This window comes from Haliotis asinina, chromosome 10, assembly GCF_037392515.1.
Source record: "Haliotis asinina isolate JCU_RB_2024 chromosome 10, JCU_Hal_asi_v2, whole genome shotgun sequence".
Taxonomy (NCBI): Eukaryota; Metazoa; Mollusca; class Gastropoda; order Lepetellida; family Haliotidae; genus Haliotis; species Haliotis asinina.
This window is the reverse complement of record NC_090289.1, coordinates 41814062-41836446: the sequence shown is the minus strand read 5'-3', so window position 1 is coordinate 41836446 and position 22385 is coordinate 41814062. Positions and strand designations below refer to the sequence as shown.

Below are 22385 nucleotides of genomic sequence, written 5' to 3'. Positions count from 1 at the left end.
AAACAAGTCCGCCTGAACGTTTCAAACACGTCGGCTAACAGCAGTACATCTGTCCTCAAGTACAGGTCGTGATAATCACCCAGGTTCTTACAACCCAGTTTATTCCATACGTTAGTCGCGTGCGAGTAATCATCTCGTGAGACGGACGCCTCATTCAGCTTGCTATAAAAGCAGTCAATAGGGGGTAGTCTGGTCTCGGTGAACTTGGCCCAACTATCCATGTACTCATAGGGGTACACACCCTTCCTCATAAGCAGGGGTCTAGTCTCGGCGTCTGTGTATCGATCGGTGATAGGGAAGGTATTGTTGGCCTTGACCAGACTGTCGAGTGACGACAGGAGGAACTGAAACGAGTCAATGAACCTAAGTCCGTTTAAGCTGAAGGAGATGTATCTCTCCATGTTGTTGGGGATGCACGTTATATTACCATCGATTTTCGCGATGGCCTGCATGATCAAGTGTGAGTCGTACCCTCTCAAGTTGTGAAAGACAACGGGGATGTTTATTGTCTTAGGGTTGATTTTAAGCTTGAGGTTGCACGCGTTGTGAGCGGCGCCTCTATACTTACCAGTTATGTGGCAGTGATCTCTCACCGAATCACCGTTAAGTGGTGAGTCGCACACGTGACAGTTAGTGCTACTAGCGTGAGCTAGCCTGTCGGCTCGGGTCATACGCATGGGAGCGATTCTATACAATGCATTCCTAATAATTTTTTCTTCCTCCTGCAAACACTTTAGAAACCTTTCAGCCGCGTCAGGGCCCCTATACACTACCGGAGCTTTCGTTTCCCCGTCACAACGGACGACAATGTATCCAAACGAACAGGCTTTATGCTCTTGTGTCTTGTGGGTGAAGCTACCACTGGGAGCCTCGCCGGCGGCAGCACTGGAGTGTGTGGGGGAATCCCCACCCACAACTAAGGCTTCGAAGTCGGCGTATATAATATAAGGTACAGACATTTGGTTCTTGTGGTTACTGAATTTTAGGATATTTTCACCTTCCTTAGGCATGTCGACTCGTATGGCCGTCTGCCCCACACCTTGGCAATCATCCCGGTGGGATTCTAATAAATCAGCTCGACTGAAACCGTGTAGGCATCGTACACAAAAGTGTTTTTCCCCAACGTGTTTCGACTGGTCGTGCAACAACCGGCTGAGATGTTTTATCCACGTGTAGTGATACTTTTCACCTCGCTGGATCATGAATATATTGATAACTTGGCAATCCTTCACCGTGCTGACCCTGTATACTATTGTTGTGTTACCTTCATACCCAAAGACATTTATAGCCAGATTATTCTGTTTTTCTACTTTAGTGATCTGGGATATGGGGGTGGGTTCATCTATACCATCCCAGTTGAGCCCATCGTCTTGGGGATAGCTAGAAAGCCTATCTGAATGAGTGCCAGCTGGAAATAAGGCTGACCTGATAGCTAACCTCAGGCAATCGTTTCCTCTATTCTTAACGTTTACTATGGCATGTTTGTTCCTATAGTAGGGAGGCAAGGCTAGGTATGACCCGCCTCTGAACGGCACGTAGTTAGCTATGTCTAGATAGACATTATCGATTTTATCTACAGCCCACCCGGACCCCAAGTGTGTATAGCGTTCTAGGTATTCTCGTATCTGCTGAAAACTTGTATCGATTGATGCGTCAATGGTCTCTGCATGTGTGACGACCTCTTGTTGACCTCGGAAGTAAGGCTGAACATACTCAGTGGTACTCCCAACCTGCTTATCGAGCGACATTTTCACTGTGATCTGAAACTTGATACTTCCTAGATTATTTAGTTCCTGGTTGACCTTATCAGCTATCAGAGGCTTGATATCTGTAATGTCTATGTTTCTATCAACGTGCATGCGCCAACCTCCCAAATAGTTGCCTACGGCGTGCTTAGTGCGCACGAACTGTAGGTCAATAGCTCTATTCTGTCGTAATAATTCTACAAGCTGTGGTTTTCTCATACGGGAATACCCGCCTAAACCCAAATCGTGTGCCTCGGCTTTCAGTTGTTTTACAGTGGGACGTGCTACGGGGGCATGTGATAACAATGCGGTTAACCCGGCTCTCCCCAGGTTTGAATAACCCGTGTGTCCAAGCTGTTTTGCTTGAGCTTTTAATTGTTTTACCGTAGGAGGGGCTTCTAAACCTAGTAATCTCAACAATGCTGACTTCCGCATTCGAGAATACCCGATAACACCTCTCTGTTTTGCGACCCGCTTGAGCTCGCTTACAGTAGACATCGTGTTTACACCTAAGAGAACTAATGTCTAATTGGTTCACAGTAAGGGGAGGTAACTCTTAATAAAAAATATTTCAATCCAGAAGAGGCCAAACTCGGGCAGCCGGGTCCAATTCTAGTAATTCTGTCAAATCGTCCCACGTACCTGGTAAAATATATAGTGTGGCTGTTTCAATCCAGCACTCGCCTTGGTTATAGTATTCACTTAGACTTGAAAAACGTTCTATATGGTATTGAGTCGCGATATCCCGCTCCCATTCGAAGGGGCGAGTATACTTAAAACCCTCTTTAATCCATACCACGTCCAATATTATCTTAAATCTGAAGCTTCCCCATAAAGCCAGTTCATATTTGAATATGTTTTTAATCACACTTTCCGCAGACATAGCTATACGTAGGTGTGTATAATATCTAATTGGATTTTATCTTGAGCAGTCGCCTACGTTCTTTTATGTAGCCTTTTTTATTCTCGTAGATGAGTTGATGTCTTACTACGTTCGCTCCGTGAGCTTTACATAGACAGTAGTGTCCTTTAACCCCGATACCACACACAGAACACGTGTAGTTAGGACTTCCCATATGGAAACAACAGAACCCCTGATTCCTGCATTTCCTACCACAGGCCTCGGTCTTCCCCATAAGTATATATTCGCATCGGTATGGAGCGGGTCTCATGTTTACTTATATAGGTATTTTAATTTAATTGCTTCGCAACCAACGCAGTAGCTGCTATACCCAACACTATGAAGCCCAGTTCACGATTCATTTGTCCCTTGGATGGTGTGTAGTACTGAGCGAGTGTGGGTTTATTGAGCGGTTCCAATTGTTTACCAGTTAGTAGGTAGTATTCTTTCATTGCTTCATCGACATCGTTGAATGTTTTAATGGCATGGTTTTCACGCTTGAGTTGTTCGTTAATAAAATCGATCCTCTGGAGACGTTTTTTAGCGTACTCAGCCTGTGCCCTTTGTAATTTCTCAGTAGCGAGATCGTGCCGCTTCCTTTCTTCCTGTATTTCAGCCGCGTGATCATCTCGTAGTTTCGAGAAGAGGAAATTACTCCCGGAAAATGCCAGGGCATTCACTAACGCCCCACCAACCATCATAGCTATCGTGGCCATCCCTATATTTATTTCATTATATTATCAGGTATTATTCCTTGTTTTACTAGGATGTCTTTTGTGGCCATCGCCATACCAAAGTTCATTATGAGCATACCCATATCCTGCAGGTTGAAATCTAGCTTGATAGTTGGTTGTTTAAGCACCATTTTAGTCAACCGAGCGTACCCTACGGCTAGACTGGCGACCACTGTGGCGTGGTATGCGTCGTTGACGAACGTTTTCCCCTCAGACATTATGTATATGATATAAAATATTAAAATTATAACATGATATGCGGGTCTACAGTGGGGGTGGGGGGCTCACTGTTGGGTGGTGGCTCACTGTGGGAGGGTACCCCCACGTATAACCACGAGATAGCCAAGGCAGCAGTTACACCTACAGCCAACAACAGTCGGGGGTTGGTCACTTTATGTTGGTTACACCACCGTTTTTTACCGGCAGCTACTCTCTTAGGATTCTTCTGTCTGGTTACTGTTGGGGGTACCCCCACTGGGGTCACTGGTTCCTGTGAAGGGGTCTCCACCGTCACCTCGGGACTCACTGGTTCCTGTGTCACCTCGGGAGCAGCATCCATCTATACTATTATTATTATTCTTTCTCTCAAATTGACAATGTTTTGCCGTGATAATCGCCGCCGTCACTGGAGCCAACAACATACCATATTTGTGGTACAGCCCGCAGCTGATAGAGCTCACGGCGTGTTCGATAAAAGGGTCTTTCTCGAGGTCCTCCCACAGGTAAAGTCGGCGCTCTGGTGGAATGGGAAAGAAGTATGACACAATACCGGTGTATATCTGGGTCATAGCCGATCCTATTGTTTTTGTCATTTCTGCTCCGAGCCGGGACTCGTATCTAGCGTACAGCTTATCGATTTCTTCGGCTGACATTTTGTGAATTTTATCCGGAGTGTAGTCTCCAAAGTAATGTTTGGCTTTGCCGCCAACAGCCAACGCCACCAGTTTCTCTCGCTTGTCATCAGTGGGGCCTGCGGGCGGCGTGGGGGAACCCTCCAACGACAATTGTTCGAGCAATTCCTCACACTCCATCTTATAATATAGCAAGTAAGATTTAGTTTTAACTATATAATACCCGATGCAGACAAAACACAGAGAAATGAAGGTTAAGTTGCACACGACAAACACTTCAAATATCATAGCTATATACTTAGCTTTGCTTAGCTTTGCTTAGCTTTGCTTAGCTTTAGCTTAGCTTTGCTTAGCTTTAGCTTAGCTTTGCTTAGCTTTAGCATACTATATATGCTACTGGTTGGTCGGTTTTTAGAACGAGCTTAGCGTGTTTAGTTTCAGCGAGCTGTTTCTTCACCCGTTCCCGTTCTAATTTACTCATCACATCGTTCTCTCTCAAACACTCCTCGAACGAATCCCTATCCTTGCAGTGAAATAAGGCCACCCATCGCGTCTGCTCCCTGAGGTCTTTCAACACCGAGTTGAACTTCTGCGTTAGCACCCAGACGCTGTGATTTGCATGCCGGCCGGAGAAGGCCAGGTACGATAGCATGTCTCTCTTTTTTGTTATCTCGCGATTAGCGCTGCAGTCGTCCAGTATGAACAGCGTCGGTTCCCCTTTAAATTTCTCGTGAAGAGCTTTCAACCAGTCCTGCAGGCGTGTTCCAGGGTCGATTTTGTGTACGTCCGGGTCCGTCATCACCCAAGGTCGCGCGTACGTTTTATTCATGCTCAGAGTAGGGCACATGATAACGATGTTATCGAACACATCCTTGTAGTAACCCTCCAACATATCCAACACGAAAACAGTCTTCCCACAGCCAGTCTGCCCGCATATGATAGCGCAGTGTGGGTCAGTGGGTAGTTGTGGGTACCCCCCACTAGTAGATGGCTTGCACGAATCTCCCATTGTCTATATTAAGTTGCGCGTCCATAATAACGTACAGATATAATTTCAACTTACCAGCGGTTTGAGCCTTCTTAGTAATCTGGATGGTTATCCCTTCGCTGCCGTTATCTATACGACGCCCGCTGCCGTGCAGTTTATCATCATCCGTGGATCGCATGTCCAACCATAGGGCGTACTTGGTGGTCAGGTATTCACCGATCTGCACGGAGCCGAGGTCCAGGTCCTTTGTTATGTAATCCCCCACTGGTAGCTTTTTTATCTCATCCCACTGCTGGTGTGGTCTCATGCCATGACTGAACAGCTGGTTGGGCACGCCCTCGATGGTCACTTCCACCTTTTCAATCTCGGGGTTGAAAAACTTCTCGCTGTCCCTCCGGAATGGATCGTAATCCTCCACGGGGACGACCAGGATACCTTTCATCGATCGCGCCGGCACGTTCAGGTTGATATTCCACACAGTGTCGCTCTTATCTCACACGACTGATCTATGCCTCAGTACGCGATCGTACAGGATAGCCATCTTCCCAGAGTACTGGTTTCGAACCTGCCTGGCCAGCTCCGGGCTAGTGACCATGTCGAACTCCAGAGAGATGTTGTCTATGGCATAACTGGCCTCATCACCGTTCGGTGTACGCACTACTTTGCTATAGTCGTTAAACGTGAGCTCGTATTCGAGCCTATCACCCAGCGCGGCCTGGTAAAACGGCGCGTGTCCCGTGAGCAACTCGAAGTCGAGCGGCACGCAGAATCGATTCCCGTATGCTAGAGCGATGGCCTTTTCACCGTCCGATAGCTTGTCTTGCTGGTCTGTCGTGAAGACGTATCCTATGCGCGCCCGGGTTGATTTGCTGATGCCCTGGTACACATCATTGACTCGTTCTCTCTCGCTTTTCCAGAGATCCTTGTAGCAGTGAAACACGTCGCTGTCGTCGATGCTCAGCACCTCGTTACCGCTTATCTTGACGGTCGTTTTCTTGATGATAGCTCGACCCACGTTCCGCACTAGCTCGCGTTTGTCGTTGTCGGAGGTCAACGTGATATTGAACGCCAGTCGAACAGTGCCTGGTACAATGAGGTCATTCTCACCAAGGTTTGGAAATCTAACCAGCAGAGTTTGATTCTGGTCTATCTTGCTGGGATTGTTGGTGATGGTCACCGACTGGCGCACGGCTCTGGCTCCTAATGGCTCTCTCAATTTTCTGAAAGGATCTAATTTTCTGCCGTACATTGTTATATAAAAGAAATATATTTTTAATACTAATGGATGAAGACATACCTATGGATGAGATACCGGGCGCTAGTGCCCAGGCATTCGATGAGACCTCATTTACTAGTTCACCATTGAACCAAGAACTCTTGGAAACAACGGTAAATGATTATTACGAAAGTTTAAGAAGAGATAAAAACTACGTTGAACCACAGGGTCGATACCATAAGAATTTTTTTATTGATACAAAGGGTGTTCTACGCCTTAAGTCTGACCCAGGGGTTGACCTCTTTAACAAGAGCAATAAAAAAACACTGGCCTTGTCAACTCTAGCCAGCCGCCATGGTGTCGAATTTATCCGTAAAAATCTAAACATGAATGATTACGGTGGTGCAATACCTAAGGCCGTTAAAGAAGATCTGCAAGTTACCAGATCCCACCTCACCACTAGAGATGAAATGACACCACAGCGTGCTACAGAAGCCTCGGACAGCATAGAAAAACTGTTGAGCACCTACTGGGACAAACCGTTACCGGGGTTTGACTTTCCGGTAAGGGAACTGCGCGGCTTAGACGAAGCCGTGAAACGCGTGCGTGGAGAACTCGTGAACAACATGGGGAAACTGAACGAAATCGACGAGCACATCGCTAGGGAAAAAACCAAACTCAACGAAACTGAAAACGATGATATGAAGCGTCGTATCAATGAACGACTACGTGATTTAGAAGACGAGAGACGTACACGATTGGAAGCCGCTTCCTCGAATCGTGAACAGCTTCGATCCCAGATCAGTCGCATTCGGGAAACAATCGATAGAATACTGAATGAGGATACAACTTTAGCCAACAGGATTCGGATATTGTTCCGGGAGCAAGGGATCACCATCGCCAGTATTCTGACTGCATTGGGTTTCATCATATCAACCCTGGTGGTGTCACTGACAGGGGGAACCCCTGTGGGGCCTGCCGGCGCGGGGGGAACTCCAAGTGGCGGTGGGGTTAAAGACTGGATAAAAAAACTCGGGGAAGGCCTAGCTAAACTGGCTGGTAAAGCCGCCGAAGCCCTTCCCGGCATCCTGGGTAGCATCGTCTCGTGGTTGTTGAGCGCTCTGTCTAAAACTGCCATGTGGCTCAGTCAAAACCTGTGGGCAGCCATAGTCGCCGTGGCGGGTCTGGTGTACGTAGCGGCTAAGAAATCTTTAACCAAATAAGTCCCAAAGTTACCCCACCAACCACCAGGGCTGTTTTATTATCAATATGCTGCTGATAGGGGGGTCCCCCCACATGAATATGGGGCACATGAACTTTAGGCTCCGGAGGTGGCGCCACTATACCCTTTTCACGTGGTGGGATGTGTGGGATATAGGGGGTGTTAATATCGGGGTTGATACCCAACTTTTGGTCCGCCGTGGCTATGACTATTTTGTTGTTATAACCCACCACTTTTTTTATTCTCAGTTGCATATCACTCGGAGCCATGTACAACCCCACGCCGAACACGTAATTGACTTTCGATCTGGCGTATTCTAACACGTTTTGGTAGCGTTCGATGGCCCGCGGGAGATCAACTGGAGAATTGATAGCATCCTCAACATTAGAAACGAACTGTTTCTGAGCGTCGTAAGCAGTTCCCTTACCGAGGATGTTGGAACGCGTCATAGACTGCGCACCCAACAGCGCCCACACGTACGTTCGAATCGAGTCGTTCAACCTGACTACCCCGGCACGAGTGAATCCTTTCGACGTGTCCAGCATGAACATTTTCCACCCGTCTGCGGTTGACTGCTCCACTTTCTGGACTGTGAAAGCAACACCACCTTTAAAGTTCATACGATCATCCCTCCATTCATTACTCGACAAAGCAAAGTCCTGGCGTAGTATATCTCGTTTCAGTAAATCATCACTGACTTCTTTCACTGATCGCGCGCCATCATAAGGAATACCCAACCCGTGGTTCGGCCCCGGCAAACGCCAATCCGTCTTCGGGTTTATTTCGAATTCATTGCAAATACGTTCTTAGGCCCGTCTATCGTACGGGTTGTTTATTGCGCCCCACGCTTTGTCCTGTGGGAGGGGGGCGCTGATCTCTTTAAGGATACGTCTGACCTGGTAGTACACGTGGAACTTGAACACAGACTGACTCAGCGGTCCACGCCGAGTGTCGGTCAATGCCACACCACACCCTGTTGTAGCGCACCACACGGCAAAGTTGAATTGATTCTGCCAGAACTGCATAGGGTTGTTGAACCAAGCGTGGACTGCCTTGATGTTAGTCACCGAAAGCTTATACTTATCGAACACATCTAAAAGCTGGGCATTGAAATACAACTCAGGAGCAACCACGATCTTCATGGGGGAGAAATCTACGTCCAGTTTAGGGTAAAACACACCAGGGGAATACATTTTAAAACTATTATATAATAAATATATATGTAATATGTACATAACACTTCCAGGAATAACGAGCGGTGAGGCCGTTCAGCTGACGCACGCGATCGATAACACGTCAGGTCAACTCGAAGTCGCACTCTGCGATATCACCTACCTACCGCAATGGACTAACATCAACATCAGCAACAATAAGCTGTTCGTCAGTGGAACTCGCAGTCAGATAACTGACGGCTACTACAGCGTTTGCTCTCTAAACGACGAGGTCTTCAAACCCCTGGGAGCCGAACTCAAGATGAACGACTCAAACGGTACAGTGGTGTTAATCAACAACGGAAGAACCTCCTTGAGGCTAGGCCGACCATTAGCGAGGATACTCGGTATGTCTCCTGACGAGATAAAACCAACAACAACCGTCACAGGCACGAAGTTACCCGATCTAGTACCGTACCGAGAGCTGTACATTCATCTCGATCAGGTGAGCACAACGTACAACATTCAAGGAGGTCACCCTTCCACTATACTGAGAGCAGTGCCGGTGAAAACTGAGAAATTCAACGACGGTAGAACCGAGTCGTTTTCACCACGGCAGTATAAGAGATTAACCCAGGGCAACATACCTGAGCTGACAATATCGGTGTTAGATATAAATCATAATCCTGTAAATATAGGATACCTCAGCTTAACGCTTCATGTAAAATGACCAGCGCACAAGGGCCCGGAGTGAAAAAATGCGTCAATATCGGGATCTCCGACCTTGCAGACACGCGCGGTTTCGACGCTCCCGGAGTAGATGGTAAATCGTACGCCTTGCAACTGAAAAACAACATTTACAAACGCGTTGAAATCCCCTCCGGTGGAACCCTAAGTGATATAGTAGATACCACAAGAGCAACAGTCAACACTAAGTACACCCTTGTCAACACCGGTGATAATAATTGGGTAATATACCCATCGTTCGGAGGTAAACTGTTCGACTTAGACGATGTTGAGAGCACTACCGTCGCCCGAAACAAGCCATATATGCTCGTCTTCACCGAAGATGACAAGTGGGTGTTGTTACCCGATAACAACTGGTTTATCAATATTAGACTCGTCTCCCCCTACGTGTTCACTGATAACAAAGACAACCACCTAAACAAAGTCGTGAACAATGGAACCCTGCTCGTGGCTTACGTCCCAACTCAGAGACGTAGCATAGTCGTCAGCCCAGTCAACACTATAGCAGCCCACATGCTATCGAGTAAACCGGCCATGCAAAACGTGAAATTGCAGTTGGTGTCTGAATTCGAAGGCGTGGTCAAGATACTAGAGAGTCTACCGGCAAACTCAACATTAATCATCAAAGTCTACCTAGGGGAACCATCGGTGAATGAGGTCGAGATCGTGAAGGGGATCAAACTCGGGTGGGTGAAACGACACCAGTATCAAGTTTGCAACGTTTACGTGCGGGTGGGTGTCGGCGCCAACACCAGTCTGCAGGGGGTCAACGTGATCGTGGAAAACAAGATATCACTAATCAATATCTTCCTGCCTGACAACATACACTTCATGGGTATGAAGTTAACCCCTGAATTATTATCAGAAAACCAGTTGGAAATTATATCGTAATAATATAATAATGACCAGTCATCATCCCAACACTACGCTTAACGACCTAGGAGATACGGAGGGATTCGATCAGCCTGGTGAGGAAGATGAATTCTACATCCTGCACTTCAAAGACAACGTGTACAGACGGGTGCCGTTACCAGATTTCACAAAGCCTAAATGGCTGATCAACTTAACACTCACCTCACGTTATATCACATTAACTGAAGTGGGGCGTATCTCTAAGATTAAGAATAACGGTATCTGGGTCGGGGATTTCATTCCGGAGAGGACATTAATAAGAAGTAGCAACAATGGGTTATCGGCTCCATTCGAAAATAAATTAACATTTAGTAATCCTGAAATAATATCCCCCCCTTTCACACTCATCATAGAAGTCTTCTTTGAGTATTCAGACAATGGAGACCCCCCAATAGTACACCAAATTTTACCCGAGGTGTTAATAAGCTGGTTTAGCATACACAAAGGCAAATATTGCCGTATTGTTATACAACAGGATACCACGGGTCCTATAAACCACTTGACAAGCCTCCGTGGGGTTTTTATTACAACAGAAAAATCTATTAGCCTCTCACCTATTACCCTGACTAGTAATCTAGACCTTGTAGGTTTCAAATACATTGATAGACTATTAACTGAAACCCAATTAAAATATCTTTCAAAATATATATTATAGGATGGGTCTGTACCCAGTCGTAGAGGAAGTAGCGAAGACACTGGAAACCGTAGATGGGTTCCGCTTGAGGCAGTTATGTGATGTGAAACGTCAACTAGAACAAGACCGTGACACGCGGAAAGCACTATGTAAAAAGTACAATAGAGCTTTCAATATCGTGGACGGGGTTGACACTACCCTTATGGCAACCAGCATGGGACTAGGGGCGGCAGGTGTTGGATTGTTAGCTACCATCGTGGCTGCACCTATAGTGCTAGGTATTGAAATAACGGCTGGGGTGACAGGGTTGGTAGGGTTGGCGCTTAAGTTAGTATCACGCAGACTTAATCGTAAGGCATTGAAACACGACGAGATCAGGGTTCTGGCCGAAGCAAAGCTGAACACAGTGAGTGAGCGAATTTCCACGGCACTCTCTGACAGTAAGATCTCAGAAGAGGAGTTTCGTTCAATCCTATCTGAACTCAAAAAATATAACGGAATGAAACAAGATATTCGGTCCAAGTCTCGTAAGTCTGCTATCAGCGAGGACGAGAAAAAAAAGTACATAGAACAGGGGATACAAAAAGCCCAGCAAGCCTTTATTATGAACACCAAAGAGATCGTAGGCGGTTCACGTTAAACTGTTTCATCGATATAAACATAACATAGGGGGAACACGAGGGTGATAGCCGTAAGCGAGCCACCGATCCTATATGGTCAGTCAAAACTTACAACATAGATAAAGTGGATATGAAAGCCGACGAACCTAACTTGTACTACTTGAGGGATGGGCCGGGTAGGGGATTTGTAAGAGAAGAATTATTGATCGTACCGTACGGCACAGTGTTACCTCCTACCAAGGCACAGTAATTACCGCCAACTTTTTTGTAGTAGGGGTAATAGTAGCAAGAGCTAATGACCCAACCAAAGCCTTATTTAGTAAATAAGGCTTTGTAGAGACATTTCTTGAAAGTGGTCCAGAACTATCATTCCCTATACTACTAATAGATGCAGTATTTTAGTGTAGATGCTAACACCATTATCAAGCAAGTGATATACATCATGGACAACAAGAATATATACATGGAAGCTGTTGGAGTTAATACAGGTCGTCAATCCATAACAAAAGTCCTCCTTCAATAGATTAGCATATATATATGATTTTATCCATTCTAATTTCATCAGATACAGTGGAAAAACATCAGTTCAACTGGATACAGACAGTTAGATCTGTTTACTGAAATAGATATTCTGTTGACACTATCTATTGTAGCAATGGCTGCAGCTGTTCCCACATATGACAGCAGAATTGAAAAGCTTCGGGCGGTTGTACAGTGAATGTGAGACCAACTGTATATTGTGTAGTTTCTCCAGATAGTGCGAAATACTGTCCATTAGTAGTCATCCTTTTTGTATGGTCCAGCTTGAATATTAATATTTAGAGAGTAAGAAAATAACTGAATTTCATGAATGAAGCAAACATTCTCTGTTTACTCACTGCAGTCATTTCATATGAAGAATCTCATGATATTATGTATATCAACACAAAGATTCATCACTACTCTGTATGATATGGAAAATATCAACCAAGTGACACTGAATCAATATTTATCTACAACAGGGATGTGTCACCCGCTTGCTTCCTTCAACATTTGTACTAATTAGTGTGTGCCATGTCATGTTGCAACACACTCAGTGACTTGGTTCGTTCCCAGCACAACTGCGGCTGTTTATTGTATCGGTCAGAATTTTACAGTTTGTTGGTTTCACATTAATTTTTTACTCACTGTGCACATGCACAGAGCGTGTGAAAATATCTACTGGCCTACCTCTGCTTGGTCGTATGTTTTACTGATAGTGTAAATATGCCCTAAAGAAAATAACCAAAACAAATGTGTAGTTTTATGTCGAATGCAACTTATCTCAATTCTTTTATGAATCAAAGACCAAGAGTAGGAAATAAAAAGCTTAATTTTTGTCAAGAAGTTCTTGTATAAATACATCTCGCCACCACCATCCTTCCCGCACATCCCCTTCTCACAACTGACATAAAACACACATTTCTGATGCAGCTGCAACCAAAATAGGGCATCAGTGATTGAAAAGCATAGGCAACTAGATGTATGTAGTCAGCTATGAACTGTTGTCACATGTATATAGTTATTTGTTTAATTTGAGTGTATTTACACCATCGGAAGTTTGCCAGCATATATTTTAGCATACTTTGCATCGAAAATTAATGTGAAACCAGAGACCATATATTATGAATGGCAAAAAGTATATGTGAATGAAAGAAATAAAGAAAAAGAACAAAATACAGAAATACATATGTGAATGAATGAATGAAAGAATAAATGATACTCTGTGCCCATACCTCCCCAAACATGTTAAAGAATGGATAACAAGAAAACATCTTAACATCAGCTGTCCTTTTTTTATATCTGCTTTGACATATTTTTACATTTGTAATTAATTCAGATATCTTATTGCTTGTGGGGAATGGCATGGGCATTAACAAAATGTCAACTGACATTGTCACATTCCCCTCAAAACAGAAAGTTTAAAACTTTCACAAAGCATTGTAAACATCTTTCCATTTTTTTTCAAGTGCAAAGATAAATAAGAAAGAAAAAAGTGTTAGACCTACATCACAAGTATCACAAGCATCAATGGCAGATCAGCTTGACAATATGTCGTATTTTTCACAAACATCAAATATACCCTAACAATTTTTCTAAAATTATAAAAATATCACTGTTACTTGCAAACACCTTTCACCTGATAGTACATTCTCATCATAAAAATTAAAGGTGTATGTTAAAGAAGTGTTTAGGACAGTACCCAGACACAAACAATGCCCTGTGAATTATTTCAGTGGCTGATCAGATCAGAACGGCAGTATGTAATATTTTTCACACACCTCAAATACACCCTATCAATTGTTTTAAGGTCATAGAACTATCACTATTACTTGCAAACATGTTTCAACTCAAGATATATTTCCATCTAGAAATCAAACGAATATGTGAAATAAGTTGTTAGCAATAGAATTAAGTCTTTCTTTACTGTGTACTGAGAATTGAAGCCAGTGAGTTATAACATGATGGCTTGAAACTTGACTACAAATCTATTATACTAATACTGACACTAACAACAATTATTTAGCTTAAAATGAAGTGACAAAATAAGTAACTTACCTTCTACTTGTAGGTTTTTGGTTGTCAGAAAACTCAGCACATGTGATCAGTGCTTGAAAAACAAACCAGTTCAGTCTAAAAACTAAGCTGCTGCCATATTGTCTACACTTGTCATGTGACGAGCCAAGGCATAAGTGAAGGGGTAAGGTGTGACCACTCCTTGCTTTAACATTGCTCATTCCCTTGTAACAAGTAAATGCATCAAAATTAACACCAGAAACTTGCATAGTAAGACATGCTTTCCATTATTTGGTGTGAACCAAAGTAAACAACTTGTTAACTAGTTTTAGGCATGTTCATTTGCTGAGAAAATAAGTTTCTGAGGGTATTAAAAAAGAACACTTTGAACAGGTTTTGGTGAAAACGTTTGTGTCATTTCATTATCTCTGGTATAGCTTCATTGATATTTAGCATTCTCATGCACTTGTAAAACAGATCCCACTTCCGACATATATATTTTCTATGTCACTAACTCATGTCATGGATAAATTATTAATCATAAGTTAAATGAACCCATGAAAATCTGGGTTAGGATTGATCTTCAGTAACCCATAAGAGGTTACTAACAGGATCGAGTGGTCAGGCTCACTGACTTGCTTGATACATGTCACCGTATTCCAGTTGTGTAGTTCTGTGTTCATGCAGTTGATCACTCGACTGGCTGTTCCAGGCTCAGTTACTTACAGATCCCTTCCATATAGCTGGAAAGTTGCTGAGTGTGGCATAAAACTATACTCTAATGATTTTCACCCCTGTAATGTGTTTCAGAAGAATGTTTTAGTTTACGTGCTAGTTGTATATTCCAGTCTGTGATAGTCTGGTGTTTTCTTGTCCATAAGTCACAGGTTTTACTGTTTAAAATGTGTTCATCTTTATTGTGCCAATGTGACCCTGAAGGTCCAGGGTAAAACAGGCCTTCAGCAACCCATGCTTGCCATAAAAAGGCGACTATGCTTATGGTAGAGGTGACTGAGGGGATCGATTGGTTCGGCTCGCTGACTAGGTTGACACATGTCATCAGTTCCCAAATTGCGCAGATTGATGTTCATGTTGTTGATCACAGATTGTCTGGTACAGACTCGATTATTTACAGACCAACACCTTATAGCTGGAATATTGCTGAGTGCGGGGTAAACCTATACTCACTCACTTACTTATTGTGCTAATGTAATGTTAAATATTTAGCCGACAATTGATGTTTTGTGATGTGGATGTAATGTGTTTACAATGGTTTACAGCTGATGTACACTGTATAGAGGACACATGTTACCCCCTTGCCTTTGGTGTTCCTGCCCTTCTGATGTTCCTGGCCATCAGTAAGTATAGACAACACGCTGTTGCGAACAGCCATTCATTGATGCTTTACGCTTTAATTATTCCATTTTAGTTAATGTTGTTTATCACCCTACTCAGCAGTGTCCAGATTTATGCTGGAGGCCTGGAAATAATAATGTATGGACCAGACAATCCAGTGATTGATATCATGAGCATCAATCTATGAAACCGGGATATTATGAGTTACAACAACCTAGTCAGAAAGTCTTGCCATGGGTGGCTTAAGATCACATTCTAGACCAGATAGTCATAGGTTAGAATATTTCCATTAAGATTAGATTTTCTACCTAATGTTATGTACATTGTTACGTTTGTGCAATTTATCCATGAACTTGGATATTTAACTGTTTGTGGCTTATGTTATCACAGCTGAAGAACTTATCATTCAACACTAGAAAAACATTTTATTTGCAGTATCAAATCCTTATTTGTTTTTATTTTCAGTTATATTTATTGCTGGGACTAGGATGTACAAAAGAAATCCACCCTCAGGGAATATTCTAGGAAAAGTTTTACGATGTATATGGGTGAGTAGACCAATGCTTGTCAATGGTCTAGTAGATAAGGCACTCGCTGGGAGAGAGAAAGGTCTGTGGTTCAAGCCTTCGCTTTATCATACTATAGGATGTTAAAAGATGGTACTGTGAAAGAGATCATTATTAAGGGAATAAATTAAGGATGTGACTGCTTGAAGTTGGCATTCTGTGTCCAAGGAAGGTATTCATTTTAAACTGTGGTATGATATCTCCGTTCCCTAGCAGTATGAAACAGGCTATATTCTGGACTATTACGACCAGTCACATAGTCTGTCTCACAGTCCCTGAACCACATTATTTTCCTTACTGCCTAGCCATTTCTGCAGTGCTTCAGCCCTAAGTGAAGCAAGACTAGATGTCCTCAGGTTCAAGATCTCTGCACTCCCTGGGGCTCCTTTTCAATTTTTAGAGTTTGTTGCTATCAGAATTATATATATTCAGAGACATTAGTCTACCAGCCGTACATACTTGTTCATACACATCTCTGAAGTGCAGTAATCATGAATGCAATGTTAAGCTGCACAGTTTAGCTCAAGGGTGGTGTCTGGAGGACATAAATCCATGATTACTTCATGATGGTATCCATAATATACCTTTTTATAAAGTGTTTTATACCTTGTCACTGTTTTTAATGATTATCTCTCTTTGTCTGCAATTCTGTCTTCTGGTTCCACAATGATGTCATCCCTTGACTGACTGATCTACTGCTTGCATGCATACATCGTAAGCTGTGAGCAACAAATATGAGAAAGAGCACATCGTTGCTTGCCAAAAAAGAATGTGTCTGTCAGACATAATCATGATTTTGCACAAATTATATTGTGATATCAGTGCATTGACTAACATAGGTTGATTGGAAGAATATATTCAACCAGAATTTGTCTTTGAACAAGTGACAATGGTCACACTTTGGCTGTCATTGGTAGCACCTCATTTTCACTGATAGGTTTGAATAATTTTTTAGTCTTATTTATTTTTTTTGCATCTGTTTCCGGAAATAATCAATACCGTTGTTCCCCTGGTTCAGACATTTTGTATAGTTGTCATGTTATTCTGCAGCATGGACTTTATAGGTCATGTCAGACAAGAGGCAAGGTGCAGGAGAACAAGACCCACTGGTTGAACCTCGCAGAAGATAAGTTTGAGGTGAGATTGGCTGGTTTCAGCAGAGTATTGGCATTGTACAGCACCACTTGCAGACTCTGACAACAAGAAGTAAACCCATCAGTCCACTGTCTGTTGATATTACTAATAATACTATCTTCAAGACTTCATAACTTGTGTCCAAGACCCACCTCCTTAAACTATGAAAATGGGCCTCTGTGGTTCTTGATGTGTGTGATTTTGTGAATGAGTTGAAACTTTACTTCCCATATGTTCTGTCACTTGGCTAACAACTTTGGAGACATCAGCTTTGGAGACGTCATGTGACTTAAACATTGTGAAGGGTTGTTACAACAATTATCATCCTTCCAAATAGAGGCAGATAATACACATGAGTCTATATAATTTTGCAATATTTAGGAATATCCAAGAAGTTATTTATAAAAGAAATTGTGGGTAACCCTTTTCACAAACATCTGCAAGCACTATAAAAACAGATTCCTCACACAATTAAGACCGAATATCCTCTGGCTGATGTTTTAAATTTTACCTGTCATTGTTTTTGTTCCAGGAAAGTTTCACAGAAGATGTGAAGATTTTACTGAAAGTATTATGGCTGTTTCTGCCCCTGCCATTGTTTTGGGCATTGTTTGATCAGCAGGTAGGTGATATATCACTGGTTTCTTGACCACACCCATGAAGGGCTCCAGGGTTGTTTATTCCTCAAGGAGTTGAGAAAGATCTTTACAGATCTGCTGTTTTAGTTACTCGTAAACTACATGTCAGAAGAAATGTCTAGAAAAGTGTGGAATATAAATTCTTAATATATATTATAAGGTGTTCACTGGTCCATGGGTTCATGTACCCTCAAGGTTTGTTTATGTTCTCTGCAGGCTTGGGGAACATAAACAAACCTTGAGGGTACATGAGCCCATGGACCCCGAAGGACCAGAGAACAACATATTTATCTTACCGAACACATGAATTTTGAACTGTTTTGAGCACTTCTGTTGAATGCGAGGCGAATCACCATTTTGCAGATGACACAAGGTACACAAATTTAGAGTTATCTCCCTTCCATCAATTTTCAATCGCAAAACATTGAAATTTTCCGTGCTTCATGCATGATTCAATGGTTTTTGAGGCAAAGAAGTATTACATTGAAGCACCAGAAGAGTTTGGAATTCCCAACAGTGTATATTGAAAATAATACATTGCCTGTAAGCAGGGTACATTGAAAATAATAGAATAGCGCTTGCCAATCAGAAAGTGACGTGTGAGGTAAGATAAAGTATATTATTAAACTTGGCGTTTCCATGTAGGGCTCCAGGTCTGGATAGGTCACTTATTAGATGTTTAACTATATATGTGTATGAATGTGTATCCCCTTTATCCCAACATCGGCCATATAGGGCTCCAGGGTTTTATATTCCTTAAGGAGTTGAGAAAGATTCACTGTTTTAAGAACTAATAAAGCACTTTTTAGGAAAAATGCCAGGATAAGTGTAGGATGTAAATTCATAATATGTTATTAAACCACACGCATATGTAGAGCTCCAGGGCAGTATATATCATGTATTTATTGTGAATATATGTCACACACAGACGTTTCTCAACCCTTCTTTCATTACAGTGAAGGACCAGGGTCAATTCCGAATTAAGGTGCAGTGAGGAAAGTCCAGATGTCCCCTGCCATGTTATTGCTAGAATATTCCTAAAAATGGCATAAATCCTTTCACTCATATGAAACATCATGTATCAATTTTGTTTCAGGGCTCCAGGTGGACTCTCCAAGCAGAAGAAATGGATGGGTCCATGGTAAGGCTTGTGCCACTATAGTGTGGCACTAACAGTAGCTGTCTGTCCCTGTTCAATATGCAGGGTGTGCATACTTGTCTTACAGCTGCTAAGGTTGGGACGGTACACTCCAAACATGGTATGGTACATTGTAAGGGGTGAAATGATACACTCTAAACACGGTATGGTACATATCATGGTACGAGACCTTCACTATGGCTTGATATATCAGATGTGATCATAATGAAGCAACTTGACAGCTAGTAAAGAAATGCAAAGATTTTTTGCAAAATGATTTGATTGAGAACTAGACAGTTTAGAAAAGGTTTAAAAAGGTGAATAAAATGATAGTATGAAAACCAAAAATACGGAATTTTTTTATTGCATTACGGTATACTGAACCAAAGTCAAAATACCATGGCTCTACCAGTACTACAGTATAACCATTTCACCCCCAACAGCTGTAAGTGCAGACAGCACCGAATCACCGTATACCAGGGGAGGTAACTCTGTATTTTGAACTTGATGACATTGCATTTCTTCACTGCATTATGAACATAGTGTCTAATTGTGCAAAAATTTCAATAGTCTTCAATAAAAACCATGTTTCCAGTGCTGAAAGATTGTGGCCCTGGTTAATATTTCTTTTTATTTCATTTAACATTCTTCTGATTTGGGTTAACATTCAGAGACTTGATCTGGTAGTGGATGCACATAGATAAGACATATACCCTGAATCTAGTTATAACTGATCTGTGATTCAGTAGGGAATTTGCTAGTGCTGATTATCCCTCAAAATATGCAGCTCAGTAAACAGAGATCAATAGTCGATCAATAGTCGATTGTAATTGTATATAACACATATGGGCAATGATAGGACAGAGCCATGACATTGTGCAAACGAGGCACAGATTAATACTACGATTGACAATAGTTCCTGTTGAGACAAGGAAAGGAAAGGAAACTGTATCAGCTGCTTATGTCTTGATTTAATAAAGGTTACAATAAGAAACATATTTTCTAAAGTTTGATTTGATGTTTATATGAATATCAGTTAGTCTTCCAAGCCCACTGATAATCGCCGATGCAGTGTTATCACTTGATTAACCGATTATTCGATCAGTTCATCAAGGATTATAATTAAGCCAAGATGAATAGTCAAGTCACTTAATGTGTTGGTAGGTTTTTACACATTCTAAGTGATGATGTGCAGTGGGTTAGCCTATCAGCTAAAGTATTCGCTGAAGACACAGGTTTGATTCCCCACATGGGTACAGTGTGTGGAGTACATTTCTGTGTCCCCCAGAGTGATAGGGATGGAGTATTGCTGAAAGCGGCATAACACTAAACTCATACACTCGCTTGATAACTGCTGCATTTTGTTAAAACCAAAACACAGTGTTTTCCCTCACTCCTTTTGTGATGGGGTATTACCCACATGTTTAGCTCAAGTGAATCCCTACATGTGAAGACTGTCAGCGATGCTTGCTAGTTCTCTATACATATCCCTGATGCATGGAGTACCAATCTGCCTACAACTGAAAATGTATTTTCATAAAATGCTTAAAATATCTGTCACTTTTAATGGAAAAAGAGTCTTGGCCTTACTTTGTTGCATGTTAAACTTGTTTTCTTCTGTCATTTCCAGGGAAGTCTTGGACGACTGAAGCCTGATCAGTTTCAGGTATGGTGAGGGTGACTTGAGTGCACTTTACAATGTAATAATATAATTTGATGTTTGGATTATATGTATAATATTCCAAGAGAACGATGTTACAGTACTCGTTGCAATGTAATATAACAGCTAGCTTGGGGTTTTTACATTGTAACGTACCAACTGTTGGGTGTTGTTACAACGTAATATAACAGCTTGGTGTTTTAAACATTGTAATATACCAACTTTTGGGTGTTGTTACAATGTAATATGAAAGCTTGGTACTTTAACATTGTAATATACCAATGTATCTGTTGATTTGTTAATGCTCCAGGTGTTGAATCCCTTGCTCATCATCCTCCTCATCCCAGTTTTTGAACACATCATCTACCCGCTGCTAGACTGCTGCAAGATCCCACACAGGTGAGTCCAGTTCACATATACTTTAACTCCTGAAGATCCATGTTAGAATTGATCTACAGTAACTCATGCTTGTTGTAACAGGTGACTAACAAGATCAGGTGGTCAAGCTTGCTGTGTTTACACATGTCATTGTTCCCAATTTTAAGAGCACTCAAAATCAAGATGTTTCATGGTATTTAATGTGAGGGATGGATATATCATTCCCTTGATAAGGGAGGATGATGCGACATCTCTGATTGCTTCCAGGCCTCTACAGCGGATGGTTGTGGGAATGAGCTTTGGTGTTCTGGCGTTTATAGTTGCTGGACTTGTACAGGTTAAACTGGATGTGAGTACCATCAGACAAGTTTGTGGCATTGGTATTGTTTTCCTTTCAGGTCTCTCATAATCCATCCTCATGTGTGCTGATATCCAAGTTTGAGAAACTTTCATGCATGCAGGTTTCATAATCCATCCTCAGTATGGAATATAGATAAATGAAGCATACCAGTTTATGTGACATGAGGATTGGTTTCTTTGTTGCTCTCAGCAGTATTCCAGCTCTATGAAAGCAGTTTGTATGTAATCATGTCTGAGCCTGGCAGTCTAGTGATCAAAAGCATGAGCATCATCCTACACAATGGGCATGTGCTCATGAGATGTGTATGCTTAATATTCTGTTTGTATGCCCCTTGTGCATGCATCTGTGTGCATACATGAGTGTCTGCTTATGTGTGCTTATGTGTGCTGATATCCAGGTTTGAGAAACTTTTATGCCTGTTTGAAATTCATCTAATTTTGATTAGTCCATATGACACCGCCAGTAGAACAAAAGTGTGTGTTCCTTCAAAGCTGGTGACTTGTCTGTGACCATAGGTTTAACGTCTTGTTTCAGGCCAACAAAGAAGCTCCCATAGCCCCTGGGGAATCTGGCATTACAATCCTGAACACTGTGAAGTGCAATATCTCAGTTACCTCCCCTTTCTACAGTGGCAACATGTCTACCTACCAGGTGAGACTGAAGAGTCTATTTTTACTTACAGGTTTATTTTTACTTACAGTGAGCAAGTGAGTATGATTTTATGCTGCTTTTAGCAGTATTCCATTATTCCAACAATATCACGATGGGACGGGGTGAGGTGGGGGAACCCGGGTTTTTGTCATGATGAGCAAATTCTTAGGCTACCACACATATTAAACATAGCATAGCTTTTGCATAGCTTAAACATCTGCTCAATGTACTTTATAGATTATATAAC

General features: G+C 42.3%; 1 protein-coding gene across 4 annotated transcripts in view; it reads left to right on the top strand.

The window, feature by feature from the left end:
- Window positions 1–22385, top strand: part of LOC137298469 (solute carrier family 15 member 1-like) — a 55218-nt gene that overhangs the window by 20591 nt on the left and 12242 nt on the right. For all 4 annotated transcript variants that reach the window (XM_067830744.1, XM_067830746.1, XM_067830747.1 and 1 more), the window contains 9 exons: window positions 15537–15614; window positions 16078–16160; window positions 17229–17315; window positions 17845–17934; window positions 19047–19091; window positions 20719–20754; window positions 21059–21147; window positions 21394–21475; window positions 22022–22138. In XM_067830744.1, coding sequence (XP_067686845.1) covers window positions 15537–15614; window positions 16078–16160; window positions 17229–17315; window positions 17845–17934; window positions 19047–19091; window positions 20719–20754; window positions 21059–21147; window positions 21394–21475; window positions 22022–22138 — 707 coding nt within the window. The remainder of the gene's footprint in view (window positions 1–15536; window positions 15615–16077; window positions 16161–17228; window positions 17316–17844; window positions 17935–19046; window positions 19092–20718; window positions 20755–21058; window positions 21148–21393; window positions 21476–22021; window positions 22139–22385) is intronic.